At 46.1% G+C, this 14,752-nt stretch overlaps 1 protein-coding gene across 9 annotated transcripts in view; it reads left to right on the top strand.

The window, feature by feature from the left end:
* PDPR (pyruvate dehydrogenase phosphatase regulatory subunit) overlaps positions 1 to 14,752 on the top strand; it is a 59,129-nt gene that overhangs the window by 19,382 nt on the left and 24,995 nt on the right. For 7 of the 9 annotated variants that reach the window (XR_006694947.3, XM_074027597.1, XM_015442804.4 and 4 more), the window contains 7 exons: positions 630 to 779; positions 5,618 to 5,810; positions 6,843 to 6,967; positions 10,150 to 10,305; positions 10,504 to 10,637; positions 11,623 to 11,771; positions 12,531 to 12,643. Coding sequence is in view for 7 of the 9 variants with exons in the window: in XM_074027597.1 (XP_073883698.1) it covers positions 630 to 779; positions 5,618 to 5,810; positions 6,843 to 6,967; positions 10,150 to 10,305; positions 10,504 to 10,637; positions 11,623 to 11,771; positions 12,531 to 12,643 (1,020 nt within the window). In the remaining 2 variants the exon portion in view is untranslated. The remainder of the gene's footprint in view (positions 1 to 629; positions 780 to 5,617; positions 5,811 to 6,842; positions 6,968 to 10,149; positions 10,306 to 10,503; positions 10,638 to 11,622; positions 11,772 to 12,530; positions 12,644 to 14,752) is intronic. The other 2 variants (XR_012429138.1, XM_074027598.1) reach the window with 2 other exon arrangements.

Raw genomic sequence — 14,752 nt, 5'->3', positions numbered from 1 at the left:
TCTAGAGCATGTTACAGGGAGGTGGACCCAATTCTGACTTTTCTTTATTAACTCTTTATGAAAGGATGGCCAAAATTTCCATTAATACATTTTTTTGTTTTTGTTTTCATTTTGCAAGCTAATTTTAGTCCTAAACAGAGGTCATTGAGAATATTTGGACTGTCATGTTGACTTTTTGACTTGAATGCTATAGATTGTAGAAACGTCATAGGTAAACGATAGACTTAGGTGAGTTAGTGGTTCCAAGCACTGTAGGAGAGGGTTCTCACATCCTTTTGATGGTCTTCATGCCTAGAATGGGCTCTGCAATCCCCCTTTCTGTTAAACTTTCGCTTGGCACAATGGGAGTTACGTGGTTTGCTTGTGGGGTCTAGTCAAAGCTTCTAGGAAAGGGATAATCAGAGAAACAGTCTCCACTGAAAGTCTAAATGGGAGGATCTTCCCCCATGACCTCAAAAGGTATTTTAAAGCTAATGAATGCCTGTGTTCATTGAATGTTCTTTCATTAATAAAGCCATTAATGGGATGGGTGTTTTTGTTTGGTTTTTCTGTCTATTTAGAAAGCTAACTTGCCTCTAAGCCCTTGTTTTTTCTTCCACTCCCCACTCCATGTCATTTCTCCTCCTCAGCTATTGTGGATGCTGATGGAAGAATTTATATTCGGAACTGGCAGGGTGGCATCTTGTCTGGGGGCTTTGAGAAGAACCCGAAACCAATTTTCACTGAGGGCAAGAACCAGCTGGAGATTCAGAATCTACAGGAAGACTGGGATCACTTTGGTATGTGAACTACATTATAACAATACTGCCTTATATTTGTCTAAGGTGTTATATTTATCAAAGTATTTTCAAGAATAGTTGCTTGTTTAATGATTATAACAACACCATGGGGTACAACAGTGGTTACAGACGGTGAGTTTGCCTGGTCTAAGGATGAAGTTACTAGGTAGCAGATTCAGGGAGCTAAAATCTTGTTTACTGGACATTTGGATTATTTTTAAATTTTATTTGATTCTTAGTTTTACTTTTTTTTTTTATTTCTTGAGACAGAGCCTTGCTCTGTGGCTCAGACTGGAGTGCAGTTGCACAATTATAGCTCACTGTAGCCCGAAACTCCTGGTCTCAGCTTATATTTTTTTCTTTTTGGTAGAAAAAAAAGAACATGGTCTTGCCATGTTGCCCAGGCTGATCTCGAACTCCGAGGCTCAAGTGATCCTTTCACCTTGGCCTCCCAAAGTGCTAAGATTATAGACATGAGCCACTGTGCCTAGCCCTTTGTGTGTGTGTAGTCATCTCTACCATTTTGTGTGTGTGTGAGATGGGGTCTTGCCCTGTCATCTAGGCTGGAGTGCCATGTGATGATCATAGCTCACTGTAACCTCAAATTCGTGAGCTCAAGCGATGCTGCCACATCAGCCTCCCAAGTAGCTGGGACTACAGGTGCTTGCCACCACGCCCAGCTAATTTTTAAATTTTTTGTTGAGATGGGGTGTTGCTGTGTTACCCAGGCTGGTCTCGAACTCTTGGGCTCAGTCAGTCCTCCTGCCTCAGCTTCCCAAAGTGCTGGGATTACGGGCATGAGCCATCATATCCAGGTGCTTTTTTTTTTTTTTTTTTTTTTTCCTGAGATGGAGTCTTGCTCTGTTGCCCAGGTTGGAGTGCAGTGACGCGATCTTGGCTCACTGCAACCTCTGCCTCCCCGGTTCAAGTGATTCTCCTGCCTCAGTCTTCAGAGTAGGTGGGACTACAAGCACCTGCCACCATGCCCAATTAATTTTTGTATTTTTAGTAGAGATGGGTTTTGCCATGTCGATCAGGCTGGTCTTGAACTCCTGACCTCAGGTGATCCACCTGCCTCGGCCTCACAAAGTGCTGGGATTACAGGCTTGAGCCACTGCGCCTGGCCTTTTTTTTTTTTTGAGATAAAAGTCTTGCTCTGTCGCCCAGACTGGAGTGCAGTGGCACAATCTTGACTCAGTCCAACCTCCACCTCCTAGGTTTAAGTGATTCTCATGCCTCAGCCTCTTGGGTAGCTGGGATTACAGGCGTGCACCAACATGTCCAGCTAATTTATGTATTTTCAGTAAAGACAGGGTTTTACCGTGTTGGCCAGGCTGGTCTTAAAATCCTGGCCTCAAGTGATCTGCCTGCCTTGGTTTCCCACAGTGCTGGGATTACAGGCGTGAGCCACTGTGCCCAGCTCTTCTTTTTTATTTTATTTTATTTTTTTGAGATGGAGTTTCACTCTTGTTGCCAAGGCTGGAGTGCAATGGTGTGATCTTGGCTCACCACAACCTCTGCCTCCCGGGTTCAAGTGATTCTCCTGCCTCAGCCTCTTGATTAGCTGGGATTACAGGCATGTGCCACCATGCCTGACTAATTTTGTATTTTTAGTAGAGATGGGGTTTCTCCATGTTGGTTAGGCTGGCCTCGAACTCCTGACCTCAGGAAATCCCCCCACCTCGGCCTCCTAAAGTGCTGAGATTACAGGCATGAGCCACCGTGCCTGACCCCTGCTTATTCTTTATTCATCTAAAATCATTGCTGAGATTTTAGGTTTTAGGAGGAGACTGCTTTCAGTAGGACTTCATATAAAATTGAAGTGCTCTTTAGAAAACAGAAATATTGGGCCGGGCGCGGTGGCTCAAGCCTGTAATCCCAGCACTTTGGGAGGCCGAGACGGGCGGATCACGAGGTCAGGAGATCGAGACCATCCTGGCTAACCCGGTGAAACCCCGTCTCTACTAAAAATACAAAAAATTAGCTGGGCGTGGTGGTGTGTGCCTGTAGTCCCAGCTACTCGGAGGCTGAGGCAGGAGAATAGCGTGAACCCAGGAGGCAGAGCTTGCAGTGAGCCAAGATGGTGCCACTGCACTCCAGCCTGGGCAACAAAGCGAGACTCCGTCTCAAAAAAAAAAAAAAAGAAAAAAAAAAAGAAAACAGAAATATTGGTTGGGTGGTGCGGTGGCTCATGCCTGTAATCCCAGCACTTTGGGAGGCCGAGGTGGGTGTGTCATGAGGTCAGGAGATCGAGACCATCCTGGCTAACACAGTGAAACCCCGTCTCTACTAAAAATACAAAAAATTAGCTGGGCGTGGTGGTGGGCGCCTGTAGTCCCAGCTACTCGGGAGGCTGAGGCAGGAGAATGGCGTGAACCCAGGAGGTAGAGCTTGCAGTGAGCCTAGATCGCGCCACTGCACGATCTAGCCTGGGCGAAGACTCCGTCTCAAAAAACAAACAAACAAACAAGAAAACCAGAATTATTTTTGGTTTGTTTTATTTTTCAGAATTGTTTTGTTAGTGTAGTGTTTTATTAAATTTCAAAATAATTTTATTTATTTATGTATTCATTCATTCATTTTGAGATGGAGTGTCACTCTGTTGCCCTGGCTGGAGTACAATGGTGCAATCACAGCTCACTGCTGCTCCGCCTCCTGGGTTCAAGTAATTCTCCTGCCTCAGCCTCCTGGGTAGCTGGAATTACAGGCACACACCATAACACAGAGCCAATTTTTGTGTTTTTAGTAGAGATGGGGTTTCACTATTTGGCCAGGGTGTTCTTGAACTCCTGACCTCAAGTGATCCACCTGCCTCAGCCTCTCAAAGTGCTGGAATTACAGGCATGAGCCACTGCACCTGGCCTTTAAGGCCTGTAATCCCGGCACTTTGGGAGGCTGAGGCGGGTGAATCGCCTGAGGTCAGGAGTTTGAGACCAGCCTGGCCAACATGGTGAAACCCCATCTCTACTAAAAATATAAAAATTAGCTGGGCGTGATGGCGTGCACCTGTAACCCCAGCTACCCGGGAGGCTGAAGCAGGAGAATCACTGGAACCCAGGAGGCAGAGGCTGTAGTGAGCTTAGGTCACACCACGGCACTCCAGCCTGGGTGACAGAGCAAGACTCCATCTGAAAAAAAAAAAAAAAATTGGCTGGGCATGGTGGCTTACGCCTGTAATCCCAGCACTTTGGGAGGCCAAGGCGGGCGTTCACGAGGTCAGGAGATCGAGACCATCCTGGCTAACACAGTGAAACCCTGTCTCTACTAAAAAATAGGAAAAGTTAGCTGGGCGTGGTGGTGGGCACCTGTAGTCCCAGCTACTTGGGAGGCTGAGGCAGGAGAATGACATGAACCTGGGAGGCGGAGCTTGCAGTGAGCTAAGATTATGCCACTGCACTCCAGCCTGAGCGACAGAGCGAGACTGTCTCAAAAAAAAAAAAAAGAAAAAGAATAATAATAATAATATAGTTACCGAGTTCCAAATTAAAAAGATATGAAAGAGTCTCTAATGAAGAATTTCCCTCTGACCCTTGATGGGCTTTTTTTTTAAATGAATTTTTGTGGGAAATTTCAAACTTTTAAAAGTGGATAGAAGTTGGGCACAGTGGCTTACACCTGTAATTCCATCACTTTGGGAGGCCGAGATGGGAGGATCACTGGAGCCCAGGAAGTCAAGACCAGCCTGGGCAACATGGCGAGACTAGAGACTGTGTCTCTACTAAATAAACCCGGCGAGAGTAGTGTGATGAGCCCCCATGTACCCATTATCCAGTTCTGGTCTTGTTTCATCTTTTTCCTGCTATCCCACTGAATTTGCCCTAATGGTAGATTTCCTTTAAAGCAGGGTGAAAGTCTGTCTTTTGCAGCTATTCCAATGCAGAACATTGCCTTTTTTTTTTTCTTTTTGAGATGGAGTTTCACTCTGGTACCCAGGCTGGAGTGCAGTGTCACGATCTCGGCTCACTTCAACCTCCGCCTCTCAGATTCAAGCGATTCTCCTGCCTCAGCCTCCCAAGTAGCTGGGATTACAGGCTTCCACCATCACAACTGGCTAATTTTTGTATTTTTGGTAGAAACGGGGCTTTGCCATTTTGGCCAGACTGCTCTTGAACTCCTGACCTACAGTGATCCGCCCACCTTGGCCCCAAAGTACTACGGTTACAGACGTGAGCCACCATGCCCAGCTCAGAACATTACCTTTTATTAAAATCTCTGTGGCTGCCATTTAAGAGCGTTTGCACTCACACTGATCCCTTTGAGATTATTATCTGTAGCTACATTTTACTTGCTCTTCTATGCTGCTTTCCTTTCTAACCAGTATCTTTTTTCCTTAGTCTTTATACCAAGTATTTTGCAGCTGTATTCTGTAATTCTACCAAGGTTTCTTCTTTGTGATAAATGGCCAGTTGGCTCATCTTTAAAAAAATCTCTTTCAGCTGGGCACAGTGGCTCACGCCTATAATCCCAGCACTTTGGGAGGCTGAGGTGGGCAGATCACTTGAGGTCAGGAGTTCGAAACCAGCTTGGCCATCATGGTGAAACCCCGTCTCTACTAAAAATACCAAAAATTAGCTAGGCATGGTGGTGCGTGCCTGTAATCCGAGCTACTTGGCAGGCTGAGGCAGGAGAATCGCTTGAACCTGGGAGGCAGTGGTTGCAGTGAGCTGAGATCGTGCCACCGCACTCCAACGTGGGCGACAGAGTGAGACTCCATCTCAAAAAAAAAATTTTTTTCAAGAGATTTTCTGAAAGGAGAGGGAGTAAAAAAGTAGAGGGGTTGAAAGTGGTTTAATTCCTTAAAGGTGAGAACTCTATTTGGGTTTGTTGTTATTGCTCAGAGCCTCTGTTGAGTTCCCTTCTGAGGAGGATGCCAGAATTAGAGACTCTGGAGATCATGAAGTTGGTGAATTGCCCAGAGACCTTCACACCAGACATGAGATGCATCATGGGCGAGTCTCCTGCAGTGCAGGGCTACTTTGTCCTGGCAGGAATGAACTCTGCTGGCCTTTCATTTGGTGGAGGAGCCGGAAAGTAAGTCTTTCTCCCTCAGAGTCAGCTGTGAACATAAGTCAGCTTGCTGGGTCTCTTCCCTTCTAGAATTGTTGTTAATGTGATGTGTGGTATATTTAATCTAGTATGTTAAGACTAATAAGAAGATACATGTAATTTTGGAGTTGTCCCCTGCATAGGAGACTCCCCATGTTCCAGAAATGTCATCTGGCAAAATGTTTTTGCAACTCATCTTTTGGAGTTAGCCACAGATCCTGTGGGATATTCTTTTATACTTTTTCAGTTGTAACAAATATTGGTCATTTGAGTGTGTATTTGAGTTTGGTAGACAAGTATGTTGATTGAGGTAGGTATCTGAACTAGGTAATACACGGTTTGTTTTTTAGACAGAGTCTTCCTCTGTCGCCCAGGCTGGAATGCAGTGACATGATCTCGGCTCACTGCAACCTCCACTTCCTGGGTTCAGGATATTCTCCTGCCTTAGCCTCCCGAGTAGCTGGGATTACAGGCGTGTGCCAGCACACCTGGCTAATTTTTGTATTTTTAGTAGAGACAGAGTTTCTCCACGTTGGTCAGGCTGGTCTCGAACTCCTTACCTCAGGTGATCCATCTGCCTTGGCCTCCCAGAGTGCTGGGATGACAGGCGTGAGCCACCTGGCTCATGTTGAAACTTTTTTTTTTTTTGGTAGAGACGGAGTCTTACTATGTTGCCCAGGTTGGTCTCAAACTCCTGACTTCAAGCAATCCCCTGCTTTAGCCTCCCAAAGTTGTGGGATTACAGGCATCAGCCAATGTGTCTGGCCAGCTTACATGTTAAATACCTCCTAGGGAATCTTATCATCTGGGGTAAAATCCTCGTAGTAGTCTTTTCAGAGCAGTACACAGACCCATGTTCGTTTCTTCCAGAAAAGTTAAGGAAATTGCCCAAAACCATTCAGCTGGTCTGTGGCAATTTAGGGTCTTTTGATTCAATTAGTTCTCAATTTGTAGAAATTAGTTTTATCTTCTCAAATCTCAGACCTGAGCCCCAACAAGTGCCCTTTGTCTATATAGGTACCTTGCTGAATGGATGGTACATGGTTATCCCTCAGAAAACGTTTGGGAATTGGACCTGAAACGTTTTGGAGCCCTCCAGAGCAGCCGTACCTTTCTGCGCCACCGGGTCATGGAAGTCATGCGTAAGTGAAGCATTATCACAGTTGCTCCTAGTTGCAGGTATCTTCCCGGTGGTCCGTGTTGTCATTCAGAAGGAGCAAAGTTTTCCTCAGTTCTTTAACAAGCACTTTGAGTTGGGCATCTGATTTGACTGTTTCAGGCCTGAGTAAGGGGCTTTAAGCACCTGGTGATATATACATAACGTTTTCTTCAGTGCATTGGACCTTGTTTCCTTCTGGGAACAAGAAAGTAGAACAGGATTTTACAGATGGTACATAGCAGCTTCCTAAATATTCTAAGCAATGCATTCTTCCCAGTTTGCCTTGAGAGCCCCTATGTCGAAGTGAATGCTTTCTCACTCCCACATTTTTTTTTTCGAGAAAATGCTTTCTCGTTCCCCACTTAGTTTTTTCTTTCCAAGTCAGAGAATTTTTCCACGTTATTCTCAGAGCTTCAGGCTTCCGTGAGTGACTTTCATCGTTAATCCACCCTACAGCAGCGAGATTGGGAACCACTTCTCATATAAATACAAAACATACATTCCTGCTCTCACTCCCTTGTTCTCACCCTGCTGCAACTTTGAAGGATTGGCCACTTCATCTTAATTTGTTATTCTACCTTGATCTCTGATTTATTTTCTAGGAAACCCTTTGAAAGCTTTTGTATCAGGAATTGAACCAAACCATGTGGGTTCAAGTTGTAATTTCATTTTCCTGTACTGAGGAGCTGTTCTCAGACTTTGCCAAATGATATCTAAATATTTTGGATATACTTATGCTCAGCACTAAGTTTCTGTGTTGGCTGTGACCACCATTCTTGGTTACAAGTAAACTGTTAGTTTGGTAGTTGAACAACATTGATGGTGAGGACTCTGGATGGCCTTTAATGCCTGATGCTCACTTTTGGCCTGGGAAGAGGATGTACATCCATGGAGATGAAGGACCTAACAGCGATATGTTTAACTGCCAAGGTTCTTTAATTTTAGCAAATACTTTGGTTAAAATGTTGAACTTGGCTGGGCGTGGTGGCTCATGCCTGTAATCCCAGCACTGTGGGATGCTGAGGGAGGCAGATCACTTGAGGTCAGCAGTTTGAGACCAGCCTAGACAATGTAGCAAAACTCTGTCTGTACTAAAACCAAAACCAAAAAATTAGCCGTGCGTAGTGGCACACACCTAAAATCCCAGCTACTTGGGAGGCTGAGGTAGGCGAATCACCTGGGGAAGTTGAGGCTGTAGTGAGCTATGACGGCGCCACTACATACTCCAGTCTGGGCAGTGGGACTGAGACCCTGTCTCAAAAAAATAAAAAATGAAAGTTTTTTTTTTTTTTTAGAGGTGAACTATTATAAGCCTAGATTTCCCCACCCATCGTTACTTTGGAACCTGTGCAAATCATAATTGAGCTTGAGCTTCTCCTTGGTGATATGACACTTTTGGTAACCTTCTCCAATTCTCGTGAAATAGAAATGGCAGGCACATAGAAAATGGGGAAGGTGCCAGGCGCGGTGGCTTATGCCTGTAATCCCAGCACTTTGGGAGGCCGAGGTGGGCGGATCACTTGAGGTCAGGAGGTCTAGCCTGACCAACATGGCGAAACCCTGTCTCTACTAAAAATATAAAAATGTAGCCAGGTGTGGTGGTACGTGCCTGTGATCCCAGCTACTTGGCAGGCTGAGGCAGGACAATCACTTGAACCTGGGAGGCGGAGGTTGCAGTGAGCCAATATCGTACCACTGCACTCTAGCCTGGGCGATAGAGTGAGACTCTGTCTCAAAAAAAAAAAAAAAAAAGAAAAGAAAATGGGGAAGGTAGAACCTAAAGTACCAGGATGTGGACAGATTGTCACCATGCAGAGAACCCCACCTGGCTTCCTTCTGTCTCCCAACCTCCCCCAGCCTTGATGTACCTTTTGTTTGGAATGCTGTGAGATCAGGTCTTCTCTTTGCAAGGGACCATAGATCACACTTTTCTGGCTTTTTTTACTTCTTGTTGTTGAAGATTGGACATTAAGGGAAATGAATTCCCCCCCACCCCGGCCCGAGACAGTCTTGCTCTATTGCCCAGGCTGAAGTGCAGTGGCACAATTTCGGCTCACTGCAACCTCTGCCTCCTGGGTTCAAGCAATTCTCCTGCTTCAGCCTCCCGAGTGGCTGGTATTACAGGTGCCTGCCACCATGCTTGGCTAATTTATGTATTTTTAGTAGAGACAGGGTTTCACCATGTTGGCCAGGCTGATCTCGAACTCCTGACCTCATGATCTGCCCTCCTTGAACTCCCAAAGTGCTGGGTTTACAGACATGAGCCACCGCACCTGGCCTAAGAGAAACGAATACTGACCCTAGCTTTGTTGTGTGAATAATGTCATTGGTACAATAGAATGTAACTTCTCAGATTTCAAAGCCACCTAATCAAGCTACAATACATAACCTTTCACTTGAGAAGTAAGTTATCAGGGAGGAAATGTCTATCATAGGTCTGAGATCCTAACACAGGCACGATGAAGAATTGAGTGCTGTTTTTTCGCACTTTGTTACCACCTGTGTCCCACTTAGTAACCTTCATCTCTGCTATGAAGCTTAGCAAGGTTTAGGACCCTGACTTTTCTCCCAACTAATGTGGAATGCTGAATGTGAGTACAGGCCGTGTCATGCCGTGACACGTAGCTCTGTACCTCCAGGGAGGGACGACAGCAGCTTGTCAGGATTGTCTTTCCTTCTGGAGCATGCCTGATACACTCGGTAATTTTGAAAATTAGACTCCATTAGCCTGGAAATTGGGCCGGGCACAGTGGCTCACACTTGTAATCCCAGCACTCGGGAGGCCGGGGCAGGCAGATCACCTGAGGTCAGGAGTTTGAGACCAGCCTGACCAACATGGAGAAACCCCATCTCTACTAAAAATACAAAAAATTAGCCTGGCACGGTGGCGCGTGCCTGTAATCCCATCTACTTGGGAGGCTGAGGCTGGAGAATCGCTTAAACCTAGGAGGCGGAGGTTGCGGTGAGCCGAGATTGTGCCACTGCACTCCAGCCTGGGCAACAAGAGCAAAACTCCATCTCCAAAAAAAAAAAAAAAAAAAAAAAAGACTACGTTAGCCTGGAAAGCTCTTTTGAATAGAAACAACTTCAGAGCCTAGTGGATATTGGCTACTCAGGTCGCGAATCTGTGTCTTGGGCTTTGATAGACTACTCTTGTCTGTCTAGCTTTGATGTATGATCTGAAGGTTCCCCGCTGGGACTTCCAGACCGGTAGGCAGTTACGCACCTCTCCTCTCTACGACCGGCTGGATGCACAGGGAGCCAGGTGGATGGAGAAACACGGATTTGAGAGGCCAAAGTACTTTGTTCCCCCTGACAAGGGTAAGAAGTCACATTCTCATTTTTGCTCTTTTTTTTTTTTTTTGTACTGGGAATTAATAAAATGTATTTTCAAGTGCATAAGCTAGAATGTGTTACAGAAGAATAAGAACCACCTGGACTACACTAAACTCTACAGGGAGACTCTCCAGTGTAAGTTCCCTCATTTTCTTTCCACCTTGTGATTTTTCCATTCCGTAGACCTCCTGGCATTGGAGCAGAGCAAGACTTTCTATAAGCCAGATTGGTTTGACATCGTGGAGTCTGAAGTCAAGTGCTGTAAGGAAGCTGTGTGTGTCATTGACATGTCCTCTTTCACAAAGTTTGAGATAACAGTAAGTGTTTGGGAACCAAAATAATGGATTAGGAAACTGCATATTTATTGAATGCCTTTTGTTTTTCTTCTTCAAAACTGATTCCTGAGTGGGTGCAGTGGCTCATGCTTGTTTTCCCAGCACTTTGGGAGGCCAAGGGGGCATGGATCACCTGAGGTCAGGAGTTCGAGACCAGCCTGGCCAAGATGGTGAAAGCCCGTTTCTACTAAAAATATAAAAATTAAGGCCAGGAGTGGTGGCTCACACCTGTAATCCCAGCAGTTTGGGAGGCCAAGACGGCAGATCACCTGAGATCAGGAGTTCAAGATCAGCCTGGCCAACGTGGCGAAACCGTCTCTACCAAAAATACAAAAAATTAGCCAGGCGTGGTGGCGGGCACTTGTAATCCCAGCTACTTGGGAGGCTGAGGCAGGAGAATTGCTTGAAACCAGGAGATGGAGGCTGCAGTGAGCTGAGATTGCACCGTGGCACTCCAGCCTGGGTGATAAGAACGAATGTCTCAAAAAAAAAAAAAAAAAAGAAAAAGCCGGGCGTGGTGGCGGGCGCTTATAATCCCAGCTAGTAGGGAGGCTGAGGCAGGAGAATCACATGAACCCAGGAGGCGGTAGTTGCAGTGAGCTGAGATTGTGCCACGGCACTCAGCCTGGGCAACAGAGTGAGACTCCATCTAAAAAATAACACAAAAACAAAAAACTGATTTCTTAAGAATTCTGGTATATTTTTGTGTTTCATCTGTATCGTAACATTTTTCTGAAATTTTAGCTCCTTGTTTCAAATTTTTGATTTGCTATAGAGGCCTGTTTATCATAAGAATCAATAGCTAGCATTGCCTGGAGCTTCTTGCAGTGGAGTACGTCTGCAAATGTTGTCACGTGGGAATTGGCTGATTGAATTTTCTCAGTGAGGTTCATTGCTGGTGGGGCCATGTGGCCCAGCCAGGTGCTCTCACGCTCACTCTCTCTTGTTTCATTCCCTAACCCTGCAGTCCACTGGGGATCAGGCATTAGAAGTTCTACAGTACCTCTTTTCCAATGACCTGGATGTGCCTGTGGGCCACATTGTGCATACCGGCATGCTCAACGAGGGTGGAGGGTATGAAAATGACTGCAGCATAGCACGACTGAACAAGCGCAGGTGAGATGAGCTGCCGTCGTCTCTGCTCCCTCCAACACATTGATTCCTTAGGGGTACTGTAGCAGAGGCTTTCAGGAGCTTCTCCAGGAACCATAAATCCCAGGGACTAAGAATCATTACATGAAATCAAAACCAGTTTATTAACAGTCCTAAACAAAAAGAAATCACCAGGAGGAAAATTTTAAAAAGCCCACCAGATTATGTACCCTAGTGGGAGAAGATGCCTTGTCTTTTTTTTTTTTTTTTTTGGAGACAGGGTCTGACTTTGTCACTCAGGCTGGAGTGCAGTGATGCGATCATGGATCCCTGCAGCCTCCACCTCCTGGGCTCAAGTGATCCTCCCACCTCAGCTTTCTAAGTAGCTGGGACCGCAGGTACCACCACCACACCCAGCCAATTTTTGTGTGTTTTGTAGAGATAGGATTTTGCCACATTGCCCAGGCTGGTCTTGAACACCTGAGCTCAAGCAATCCGCCCACCTTGGCCTCCCAAAGTGCTGGGATTACAGGCCTGAGCCACTGTGCCTAGCCGATGTCTTACGTTAATAAATCTGTATAATTTCTTGGCACTAACAGGAAGCTAGAATTTTGTTTTGTTGTTAGGTGGTATATCCTAGAATGGTGCTACTGGCCTTCTGTGAAAGCTAAGAAATCTTTTCCTAGTGTTTGCCTCATTGCTTTGAAACTAAATAAGATTTTATTGTTTCTTGATCCTTTTTCTGCTGCCTGCTTTTGATTATTTTGGGGTCTCACTTTTCAGTTTCTTCATGATCTCTCCAACCGACCAGCAGGTCCACTGTTGGGCTTGGCTTAAGAAACACATGCCGAAAGACAGCAACCTGCTCCTGGAGGACGTCACCTGGAAGTACACAGGTACGGGGGCCTCAGGCTCTGCCACGTGGAAAAGGCCAGCAGATGCAGATATGTCTTCCACGTTTGCCTTCTTTACATTTGACCCTCAAAAATGAACATTAGAGTTAGCATAGAAGAGGCTCTCTGGTCATAGGAAATTGATCTCTAGGGCGCAGTGGCTCACGCCTGTAATCCCAGCACTTTTGGAGGCCGAGGTGGGCAGATCACTAGGTCAGGAGTTCAAGACCAGCTTGGCCTATATGGTGAAACCCCATCTCTACTAAAAATACAAAAATTAGCTGGGCATGGTGGCACATGCCTATAGTCCCGGCTACTTGGGAGGCTGAAGCAGAAGAATCACTTGAATCTGGGAGGCAGAGGTTGCAGTGAGCCCAGATCGCACCACTGCACTCCATCCTAGACAAGTGAGACTCCGTCTCAAAAAAAAAAAAAGAAAAGAAAATTGAAGGCTGGACACAGTGGCTTACACCTGTAATCCCAGCACTTTGGGAGGCCAAGGTGGGCGGATCATGAGGTTGGGAGTTCAAGACCAGCCTGGCCAACGTGATGAAACCCCATCTCTACTAAAAATACAAAAATTAGCTGGACATGGTGCACGCCTATAGTCCCAGCTACTTGGAAGGCTGAGGCAGGAGAATCGTTTGAGTCTGGGAGGCGATGGTTGCAGTGAGCCGAGATCATGCCATTGTACTGTAGCCTGGGCAACAGAGCAAGACTTTGTCTCAAAAAAAAAGAAAAGTAGATTTCTAAGACTTTTTTTTTTTTTTTTGAGACAGGATCTTGCTCTGTTGCCCAAGCTGGAATGTAGTTGCACCATCGTAACTCACTGCAGCCTCAACCTCCTGGGCTCAAGCAGTCCTCCCACCTCAGCCTCCAGAGTAGCTGGAACCACAGGCACATGCCACTGCACCCAACTAATTTTTAATTATATTTATTTATTTATGTATTTGTTTGTTTATTTTGAGATGGAGTCTCACTCTGTTGTCCAGGCTGGAATGCAGTGGTGCGATCCCCCCTCACTGCAACCTCTACCTCCTGGGTTCAAGCGATTCTCCTACCACAGCCTCCTGAGTAGCTGAGATTACAGGCACATGCCACCATGCCAATTTTTTTTTTTTTTTTTGAGGCAGAGTGTTGCTCTGTCGCCCAGGCTGGAGTGCAGTAGTGTGATCTCGGCTCACTGAAAGCTCTGCCTTCCAGTTTCACGCCATTCTCCTGCCTCAGCCTCCCAAGTAGCTGGGACTACAGGCGCCCACCACCACGCCCAGCTAATTTTTTGTATTTTTAGTAGAGACGGGGTTTCACCATGTTAGCCAGGATGGTCTCAATCTCCTGACCTCGTGATCCACCCACCTCGGCCTCCCAAAGTGCTGGGATTACAGGCGTGAGTTATTTTTTATATTTTTGGTAGAGATGGGTTTCACCATGTTGGTAAGGCTGGTCTCGAACTTCTGACCTCAGATAATCCACCCACCTTGGTCTCCCAAAGTGCTCAGATTACGGGCATGAGCCACCATGCCCAGCCCCTTCCTCTTTTTGTAGGTGAAGTGTGAAATGAGTTAGTGCTTTGGTTTCTATTTGTTTTGTTCACTGCTATATCCCCTACAGCTTGCATGTAGGAGGTCATTTATTTTTTGAAGGAATGAGTAAATTTTAAAGTTTTTTTTTTTTTTAATAAGTACCTAATTTTTCTTATTTTTTTTTTTTTGAGACGGTGTCTTGCTGTCTCGCCCAGGCTGGAGTGCAGTGGCGCAGTCTCGGCTCACTGCAAGCTCCACGTCCCATTCTCCTGCCGCAGCCTCCCAAGTAGCTGGGACTACAGGCTCCCGCCACCATGCCCGGCTAATTTTTTGTATTTTTAGTAGAGACGGGGTTTCACCGTGTTAGCCAGGATGGTATTGATCTCCTGACCTCGTGATCCGCCCCATCTCGGCCTCCCAAAGTGCTGGCATTACAGGCGTGAGCCACCGCGCCCAGCCATGAGTACCTAATTTTTAAGGATGACTTGGTTCCCTGATTTTCTCACCCTCAGCCGTCTCAACTTAACCCCTCCCGCCCTCCTACCTAACTGATCTTGCCCCTTGGCCCCACCAGCGTTTGCTCTCCCAG

The sequence above is a fragment of the Macaca fascicularis genome, chromosome 20, assembly GCF_037993035.2.
Source record: "Macaca fascicularis isolate 582-1 chromosome 20, T2T-MFA8v1.1".
NCBI classification, from domain to species: domain Eukaryota; kingdom Metazoa; phylum Chordata; class Mammalia; order Primates; family Cercopithecidae; genus Macaca; species Macaca fascicularis.
The sequence above is the reverse complement of the archived record's forward strand: the minus strand, read 5'-3'. Positions and strand labels throughout refer to the sequence as shown.